Raw genomic sequence first — 11015 nt, 5'->3', positions numbered from 1 at the left:
GGCAGAGAATGATACCACCCTTCTATGGGAATTTGCTTTTACCTCCCCTTGTAGTCTCCAGATAGAGTATTTTTCAGGTCAGTTTTGAAAGATTCACAATTTTCCCATGTTTGTTCTATTGGGTAGTACCAGATCATTGTCGCTTCCTAGTATTGTGGCTGTGGATGTTGCTCACTATGGAGAAGTAGTTATATTAGTCAGGAACGAGGGGATTGAGAGCAGTGCCCCTTTGACTCTTAAATACCATTTTTATTTGCTTATCCCTGTCTTCTACCCTGAGACATCCCAGACTAGCAACGTGTGTTCGAATTACATATCAGTTTGGCGGAGTTTTACTTGAAAAAGTCTGAGAACCACTGACTTAGACAGAAGACACCATGCTGCTTTCAACTGACTCTGATAGATGGCAATGTCACTGAGGGAAGGGCAGCTCTCTCTAGAATGAAAAGGAGGCACTCTTTGGATAATAGATCTGGCTCGAAATGCATGCAGTATCCCTCTTAATTTTCCGCCTTCATCTTTGTGGCACCTGACACATACAGTATTCTTAGAACTTAAAGCTGCAGTCCTTGTGGTACAGCCTACATGTCCTATACCCATAGGATATACGAACCTGGATGCATGCATGAGTGCCAAAATGTCTACTATTGAGCTACTGTATAACGGAGGCAAGATTTGTATCTGTAGTTTCTTGCAATACCTCTTTTCAACCAGTAGTAGTCCTACTTGAACACAGCAGCCAAGTTCTCAATAGAAGAGCAGGGAGACTATACCCCCAACCACGGCAGTTGTGTTAGTTAGTATATTAACGTCCTCTACCACAGTGGTCCCTATCTTTTTTTCCCTTTTCCTTTGGGTCCCAGCTCATTTTGTCAGATGTAAGAAGGGGGGCTCCCCTTCTTACATCTGACCAAATAAGCTGGGACTCCTCACACGTGCACACACACAAGCACGCACGCACGCACACACGCGTCATAAAAATCAATGCGTTCATGCGACGCGTGAAGGTTCGTTGTGGCACGAATATGGAGCGCCACACACACACACACACACACACACACACACACACACACACACACACACACACACACACACACACACACACACACACACATACATACATATACTTCTCATACAAGGATTCAAGGAATTGTGAAAATAACAGATTATACTGAAAATAACATATTATGCTGAGATGTCATAAATACATTCTATTAATTTGGTCCATTATGTAAATCATTTCCATACAGCATGAACGACACCATTCTTAAGCATTGCATTCAGCCCATACGTGTCAGCACTGCAAATAGTCCCTACGTGATGTTATCTCAAGCATTATGATTGCGCACCAGGTGCATAATGAGATGTGTGTTTACTCATCCTTTGGCAAATAAAAACCATGCATTATTCCATCACGGGGGACATAGCTAACACATGTAATCCACCCAACGCAATGCAATGCGTCAACATGCCACGATCAATGATGAATTTGCCGTCTTGTTTATACATTGCCGGAGACATGTAGGAGAAATAAGAAGGACAGGCATACAGTAAACAGCATAGGAAGCCAATGTAAATAAGACACAGGGGAGGTGAAGGTGATGTCGGGTCCTTGTTTCTTCAGTGTAAATGATAGTGTTTGGGAGCTGGCGGAAGGCCCTATCTTCTGTTTGGCGTAGTTGCTACCAAGGAAGTGATGAATTTAAGGATTTATAGGCTGCACTCCAAATCATTTATCATGTAAGGAAGAGGAGTATTTGATATTGCTGTATCTCCCTCAATCTGCACTCTCCCTTTCACACTGCCTCATCCCTGTCAGTCTTTCTTTGTCAGCCTGACTCATTCTCATCCTATCGTTCTGACCTTGTCTTCTTTGTGCCCTCCTCTTCTGGCTCTATTCCGGATCCCTTGGCTCTGTCATAGCTCCTTACACAAGTTCTCCAATTTCTGCCAGACAACCCAGAACAGTTTTTCGCCTTCATCCCCTCAGCCACACAGGTTGAAGAGCACATCTCTGTGTGCCTTGCTGACATCTCTCAGCGGATGTCTTCCCACCACTTAAGCGCTTCTTCCCTGGAAATTCTGGTCCCCTGAGAGATCTTTCCACTTCCATCTACAGCACCCTTTTCTGAATATCCTGCCATGCTGCCATACAGTCACTGCATTATCTGCATAGTTAAATAATCATGTACCAGTTTGTGTAAAGTTACCGTACTGTACATGCCTATGTCTTATTGGACTTCTTAGTCTTTTTAATAATACTGCACAGAAACAACAGCTTAAGTGTAAGTATGGGGGACCCACGTCTCCTTCTCATCTCATGTATATTTGCCCTGGCTACAGCCATGCACGCATCTCTTATCAACCAGTGTCTTTCTCCTCTGGTCATGTGAAGGCAATAGAATGAGGTCTTGCTAATGATAGTTGCCTCCCTGGATCCCTGTCTCTCCTTTTCCTAACATATCTCTCCCCTCACTCACTATAAGAGTCTATTCTTCCAGCCGATTAGCCAGCATTAGCAGCATTAGACAGCATTAGCAGCATTAGACAGCGGCCCCACTACTGGTCCGTTAGAACGGTGTACTGCAGGCCAGCCCATAGAAGTCCATTGAAATTCAACTGTAGTTAGCCTACTTTTAAAGTAATACGAAATTAACTGAAGACTATATTGATATGAATAAAAAATATGTTTCCAAATGTATGAAGTGTCTTTGTCAACATATATTGTTGTTTTCTCAATAGAGGATGTATTTCACGTTTAATTTACCACTTGAATGAGTTACTCATAATGTTAACAGAGCAGAGGGGAGATGGTAGACAGAGAACCTGTCGCTTTTAAGGGACATCACTGCCTTTACGAGGCTACGAGCGCCGACTTTGAAGAGTAGAATTCTCAATAATAAATCCCGATTCCGACTGACTTTGTTCATTCATGTCTATATTTGTATATATATATTAACATGTATGTCATGGGCTTATATATATGCTCTACTACCTACCGCGGAGCTCCGACGGTGTGTTTTACGTTGTCAACTTGTATAATTAACTTGGCTGAATAGTTGGGAAAATAACCCAGCTAAATGGAGGAGTGACATATCCTGACATTTAATATTTTTTTAATAATTGATAATTCATTATTAATAATTAGTCTTGCAAGATGCTGTTTGGATAATTTTCCACAAATACATAGCATATACAACGAAACACAACAAATATATCTGGGTATTGAAAACCTCAAGGGATGCGACCGTGACGTATATACCGTGCGACCACTCTAACTTGAGATTTACAATTCTAGCACTTTTAAATGTTTTTTTTTTGTGTGTGTGGCTTTCACCTTTATTTTATATATATTTATGGAGGGACAGACAGTAGGCTGACAGGAAATAGGGAGAGAGATGGGGGGAAGACATGCAGTAAGGGCCGTCGGGATCGGGGTCGGGCACACTGCCAGACTGGATTACCAGCCAAGATGCCTGGACCACTGAGCCATGGCCCAGGCCACAATGCAAGCACGTTTGACACACTGATGGAGTATATTATAGTACATTGTGGATTGTATATTGAGATGGCAGGTATGTGACATTGAAAAGGACAAATCAAACATAATATGGGACACTTTATTAGAACACAAAAGAAATCGCTACAGCCTCAGTAATGAACCAGTGAAATTAGGGTATTTTATGATGCCTCTCATAGGGATTGCATTGACAGCTGCATTACACCGTTCTAACGGACCTGAAGTGGGGCCGCTGTCTGATTTGGGGGCGTGAAATTTGTAGTCCCTGTGTGTTTCTATGCAAACACATTCCCAACTTGTCAAATTACGATGCTTACCGGTAGTCAGGAACCTTTTGTGCATGAAATGCAAGGACGCCCTTTCGTGCCATGCTGATGGCGATGGAATGATCGGATGATAATAACTGATAACCAGGATGGTTCTGGGTCGGCAGAAACAGGCTTCGTATCCCACTGTGCAGGCACTCGCTCGGCTCACGTCTCGCTCTGGCACACCTCACAGACGGGGCTCAAGCCCCCTTCTGCCAGAGCACTTGCCTTCTTTTCAATGTTTCTTAACTTGGACTACCCAGCATGTAGAAAATGTATGCTATGAAGTACCCAGTGCATCCATGTGTGACGAGCTGCGAGGTGAGGATAAGTTGGCCATGCAGGTGTGAAAGTACTTAATCTGAATGTGAAGTGGGCTGTTTAAGAGCATACGAGCTTCACAGGCCTTGGCTGGATGAATAATACAAAAAAGGAGAAGGCAGAGGCCAGGAGGAGGTAGAGTGGAGAATTAATAATCTTTCTGTATGCAAAGGGCACGGTTCAAAAGTCAATAGGCTGCCACGACGAGGCAAAACCCTATTAACTCAGACGGAGGTTGCCTCACGTTAATACGATCTTCCTCTGCCCCAGCTGTCTCTTTTCTTTCATCGTCTTTCTTCTTTCTTTCTCTCTCGGGTGTCTTTCCCTATCATCACCGCTCTTGTCGTATCCTGAATGTTGTCGCCCCCTCACTCGTTTAGTCCTCATTCTTGTCTGTCTGTCTGTCTGTCTGTCTGTCTGTCTGTCTGTCTGTCTCTCTCTCTCTCTCTCTCTCCCCCCCCCCCCCCCCCCCCCCCCGCCTCAAACCTTCTCACTCAGTCACTCTTTCTATCTTTCTATCTGTATGTATCTGCTGTACAAAAGCCCTCGTTCGATAGCTGCCATAACAGATTACTCATTTGACGTCTGGCATGGAATCTGGCATATCAGAGCATTCCGTGACTCATAAACAAATAACAATACAGGCGTCAGCCTGTAATCAATAGCACTAACTGGAGCAATGCTATTGTGTAATTTGATGCCGATCAGAACGTATAAATAAATACATTATAAACATGCAGTCACCTACGCGGGAGAGATGAGTCTTGTGCAGCAACGGTCAATGACTCAGATTGCTGCTGGCCCTTCCGTACAGTCAGGGAGGGGCGGGTTGCGCCCACATCGCACATGAGTAGACCATGTGGTTCTCAATCTGTGGGTCCCCACATGACTTTGGGGGGTCTCCAGATGACAATGTATGCTTGAACAGAACTGAACAAAACTTGAGTTGAAGGGTTAAAGGTGATAATGTTACGTCTCGCCCCCCATCGACTTCACATCTGTATGCTGTGTGTGTTCTGGGCACTTCAGCGCCACCAGAGGGCTCCAGAGCACCTGTCTCCCAGTTACAACCTCCCCACCTGAGCGTCTGCAATCACCTGATTGCTGCGTCTGCAATCACCTGATGAGCCTACAAGAGCCAGTCCTGTCTGCAGCTCGGCATAGACAGTATTATGGACTGTAGACAGTATCAAAGAGAAAGAGAGAGTATGGTGGAAGAGCTGAGGGGGGTGGGAGTTGAAGAAATCACTTAATAAGTTAATTGGTGCAGCAGAGGATAACACGGGGAGAGGCACGGTGATCAGATTTATTAAAGAAACGGGTTTATGGGATAGACTGTAAGTAAGAAAAGTGAGAGTAAAAGGGTGGTAATGCAACTATTTGGATGCCAATCGCCAAAAAAAACCCACGAAGAAGAAGAAGCTTGGCGCCAGTTCTTCCCCAGTCTACGGTTGGTAAAGTTGACAGCCAGACATAGGCCCTCGGTGCTTAGAGTTAGACAGTTAAACGTCACACCGTTACTGTGCTTTATTCTCAACTCTGTGAACCCTGCCACTGACTCACCTTCTCTTCTCCTATCCAGTGTTTCCGGGACCCGAGCTCTGTGGAGCAGCCTACGGAACCCTGAACTTCCCCCCGAGTTTGTGAATAAAATCCGCCCGGGTGGGCATAACTCTGCTTTGCCTCTCCTTGCTGAGCATTTGGGTCACACCACACCCGATAACAGATAACTTCAGATTCAAGGTAGAAGGGTTCACCCAAGATAGTTTACATGTTTGTTTGTTAAATTGAGCAGTTGAGACGAAGACCCATCTAAGTCCATAATTTATTCTGACCCCTCCCCTCTGCCCTGACCTGAGCAAGGGCTGTCTAAAGAGGACGAGACGCGAAGACCGTACGGGCGACGCCATGTTGCTCCATGGAAGGAAAGAAACATGCGCAATGGGCTATATGCAGCCAACACTTCCGCGTTCAGCTTCCTTGGCCTCAACTGCGCATGTTTCTTTCCTTCCATGGAGCAACATGGCGTCGCCCGTACGGTCTTCGCATCTCGTCCTCTTTAGACAGTCCTTGGACCTGAGTCTCACTAGCCTCGTGTAAGCATTCCCTATAGCTCCAGCAGTCAAACCTACACAATAACTAGTCCAGATTATTCTTTAGTGCTTTGTATGTGCTACAAGATACTATCAGCAGTGTCACTCACCCCTGTTTGGCACAAGTCTGCATTACAGTATCGTTAATGGGTTTATATACTCCTATATATATGTGAGGTTGGTGTAGTCACTTCTTTATATAACTGTCCCACATATTGATTTTGTTTTCTTGGGAAAGGCACATTAAAGAAAATTGCTTGTTGGAGAGGAGACACAATTTCCCAGAACAACCCAGTTACCACATATCATACCACCCATGATAGTCTCTGTTATATGCAGCAAGCTTCAAAATGCCATCCGCTATTTGCATATAAATCATGCCAAGGATAGAGCTTGGGGTTACAGCAGTCAATAGCTGATGAGTTAATGCTGCCATGACTTGTCTATTTCGTATTTGCATGTGATCCATCTCTCTTTTCTAAAAATAATTCCCTATACATATGCACCATGCACAACACACACACACAGTGTCTGGGAGAGACATTTGGTCTCACTCTGTCAAGATGCAGCTTTGCTCTCTTACTTTCTTCTTCTGACACACACACACACACACACACACACACACACACACACACACACACGGAGATAAGCGCGTAGCCTAGGCTACAGTAGAACTTTAACACCAATCAAGAAAGGTCACCATTGCCAAGCCACAGTTTGACAACATTGATGTTCAAGGGTCAAAACTGCTATAGAGTACAGAGGATAAGAATATTTGACAACTGTTGGAGGAAGGCAAACCACTGCTTGGTGAACTGGTGTTGACAAATGAGCTCATTAATGAGGGCACTGGGCAACATTAGCCTCAGCTGTCACCGATGAAACAAACTCGCATCAAACCACGCTTACCCAACCGTCAAATACGTAATCTGTCTCACTTAGCTAACTAAATTGTGCTGCCGTGCAGGGACGTTTCTAGCATTGTTTATTATACTTTAAGATTAAACGTTTATGGGCATGGCCATTGTTCCCGGAACAAAATGTTTAGATTTCCATGCATGAAATACATAAATCTTAATCTTAAACTCTCTGGCATAGTAACTAACTAACTTCAAACTTGTGTAATATATTTTCTGATAAATGTTCTTGATTAAGTGGAATTATTTATTTATTTAACATCAGAAGGGTGGGTGCTCCATGTAAAGAGAATTTTAGTGAGTGTAATCCACAACTAATAAATCGAGCTGCTGATGGTGTGTGTTTAAAACTGCATAAAAGCTAACTCAGAGAGTTAATGAATGGGAACAACACTGCTAGGGTTAGGTCTCAGCATGCTTACAACTGAAAATATAGTAAAATAATAGGTTCCGGCCTAATGACTGCAAAACATGACTACAACATGACGTAAGATATCATCCGCTCCTGACCGGATCATAAACCCTAAAGGAATGCCGCCCAGGCTAGTCAGGATGTGACACTGTCTCATATCTATCTATCTATCTATCTATCTATCTATCTATCTATCTATCTATCTATCTATCTATCTATCTATCTATCTATCTATCTATCTATCTATCTATCTATCTATCTATCTATCTATCTATCTATCTATCTATCTAAATGCACCATATATCTGTCTGTGTGTACGTCTGTAATGCACGTAACTCGAGAACCGTTCGTCCCACCGACTTCAAATTTGACACTTCACACGTTCCACACCCCCACAGGGATTGCAGTGCCTGGTGTCGTGTCGGTCAGACCCACGGCTGTCCAGAACCGCCACAAAAGGCCTCTGCCCGGGCTCTGGACAGGGCCCCTGCCCAGTGACCATATATGGAGCTGGCCATCACAAATATGTTCTGACATCTGCATTGACTCCATATTTGGGCATGCCTGACAGATTACTGGGCTAAAACATTGTCCAAATAAGGAGCCATACATCACAAATTCATCATTGATGACACATGATGCTGTAATTATGTGACATCATGACACATCATAAATTCTATAAAAGGGGGACACCCAACCTCACAACTTTCACATTGATAAGAAGAACTAATTCTCTTGCTAGTTTGCATTAATAGACAGACCTTTTCAAATAAAATGGACGGTGCAGTAGGTAATGGTGGCTATATGGGGCCCGATGCCACGTACGTGAAGTTAATCTCCTCCGATGGCCTTGAATTTATCGTGAAGAAAAGCCTTGCCCTGAAATACTCAGCTACCATCACAGCCATGATGAGTGGGCCCGGTGAGGTGGCAGAGGATGAAATGAATGAGGTGTCCCTCAAGGAGATTCCCTCTCATATCCTGGCTCTGGTCTGCAACTTCTTCGCCTACAAGGAACGTTACTCCAACCAGAAAGGGGATGCCCCAGACGCTCCTGATTTTGTAATTCGCAGCGAAGTCGCACTGGACCTGCTCATGGCTACAAACTTCTTGGATTGTTAACATGGATACACAGTAAAAAGGGAAAAAAGAGTGAAAATGTTGAGTCCCCGGTTCGATTTGTGGCTGGCCGGACCATTTGCTGCATACCGTTCCCTACTCCCAGATTCCTGTCTTTCTCCAACAACTATCAAATTACTACATAAAAAACCAGGGTAAACTAAGACATTTTCTTTTTTACATCTACATGAAAAGAGAGAACATTTAGGAAACTCTTGAACCATCTAGTAGTTAGAAACCTAACCCTAACCCAGACCCACGGCTGCCCAGAGCCGCCACAAAAGGCCTCTGCCCGGGCTCTGGACAGGGCCCCTGCCCAGTGACCATATATGGAGCTGGCCATCACAAATATGTTCTGACATCTGCATAGACTCCATATTTGGGCATGCCTGAATGCCTGACAAAGAACTCCATATATGGGCATAAAAGGGACACATACTGGCCTGTTCTGACATCACTACACTTCACATTGGCATGCCTGACACAGAACTCCATATATAGGAATAAAGGGACACAGAGAGACAGATACAGACATCTCCATATATGGGCATAAAAGGGATACAGACAGCTGGATGGAATCGGTACTCTGACATGGGTATCTATCTATAAATGCGTTCGCCCCACCGACTTCAGACATGCGAAGGGACACAGAGACAGATACAGAAATCTCCATATATGGGCATAAAAGGGACACAGACAGCTGGGTGGAGCGGGTACTCTCCATATGGAATGAATTCTGTACTGGCTGACTATGCCCACACCTGCCAGTTGATTACTTACACACTACATATTCCATTGGAATAAAGGGACACAGAGACACATACAGAAATCTCCATAAATGGGCATAAAAGGTACAGATGGGTGGAAAGGTTACTCTGCATTTCCGGTTGTCCAGAACCAGCACAAAAGCCTCATTTGGTCATGCCTGACAAATAACTCATACATAATAACTGGGTGGGACCAGCGTGATCTAGTATGAGAGTCTTGTGATATCAGAACAGGCCAGCTCCATGGACCCTGGGCAGGGGCCCTGTCCTGGCCTTTTGTGGCGGTTCTGGATAACCGTGGGTCGGACGGACTCGACACATGGGCACTGCACTCCCTGTGGGGGTGTGGCACGTGCAAAGCCTCTGCCCAGGCTCTGGACAGGGCCCAAATTAGCCAATTGGTCACACCTGATCACCCCTAGATCTGCATATGGAGCTGGCCTGTTCTGACATCACAATGATGTTCTGACATCTGCATAGACTCCATATTTGGGCATGCCTGCATGCCAAAGATCTCCATATATGGGCATAAAAGGGACACATACATAATAACTGGGTGGGGCATGCATTTCCAACTTGCATCATTCCAAGTAGGCCAGTGCCCAATGGGCACCGCTCTAGTGCTATACAAATTGCCCAATATTATTTTCAGGGCCAGGAATTTATTATAGCCTTCATTTAATTTTCATTTTTTTGTCGATGGTATGGTACTAAAGTATAAAGTATATTTGCATCACTGACTGCGAGCTGTGCGACCTCTCTTATAAGTTTATCCCCCGTGGTCAGCACCTCCCCACTATTGGTGTGTGCTCCTACCTCTTCAGCACCATGGAGAGTTTCAATAATACCTATCAATCGGAGGGTAGAGGGCACTACACTCTGAGTCTGAACACATAACCATCACTCATTTGGTTTCAAATGGGAGCTTTAGAACACACACACACACACACACACACACACACACACACACACACACACACACACACACACACGCACACGCGCACACACACACACACACACACACACACACACACACACACACACACACACACACACACACACACACACACCCACACACACACACACACACACACACACACACACACACACACACACACACACACACACACACACACACACACACACACACTCTGATGAAGCTCTCTAAAACGAATGCCATAATGATATACTGTCCCCTAGCGTCCAAATGCGATAGTAGAATCCTAGACTCAGAATAGTAGCTAGTATTTCGTGAGATGATATAGAGAAATATTTAGCCAGAGCAAAGGGACAGAGAAAGAAACAGCTTAAGTTGAACAAACGAATAAACAAACAAATAAATATACACTTATGCCTGCCGCCTGTACCGTAGGGTAGGTGACGGTCTACGTAAAAAAGCATGATATTTAGAACATTAGCATCATACATATAGTGTGTTATTAATGTTATTACTAGTTAAGATGTTATTACTACTTTGCAGTAGTAGGCCTATTTAGGTTATGTTTATTGATATTGTTCAGTTTGTTCTTCAAACTTTCATTCTCTCACACTGAATAAA

General features: G+C 44.2%; 1 protein-coding gene across 1 annotated transcript; it reads left to right on the top strand.

Moving 5' to 3' along the window:
* Positions 1–8375: 8375 nt before the first annotated feature.
* Positions 8376–8693, top strand: LOC306921293 (elongin-C-like; the record flags this gene model as incomplete). The annotated part of the gene is made up of 1 exon (XM_079498402.1): positions 8376–8693. One exon carries the CDS (start codon positions 8376–8378, stop codon positions 8691–8693), a length of 318 nt encoding a protein of 105 aa, XP_079354528.1.
* Positions 8694–11015: the final 2322 nt, after the last annotated feature.

This window comes from Electrona antarctica (genome assembly GCF_951216825.1).
Source record: "Electrona antarctica genome assembly, chromosome: 4".
NCBI classification, from domain to species: Eukaryota; Metazoa; Chordata; class Actinopteri; order Myctophiformes; family Myctophidae; genus Electrona; species Electrona antarctica.
Note: the sequence above shows the minus strand (reverse complement) of the source record. Positions and strands in the feature narration are given on the sequence as shown.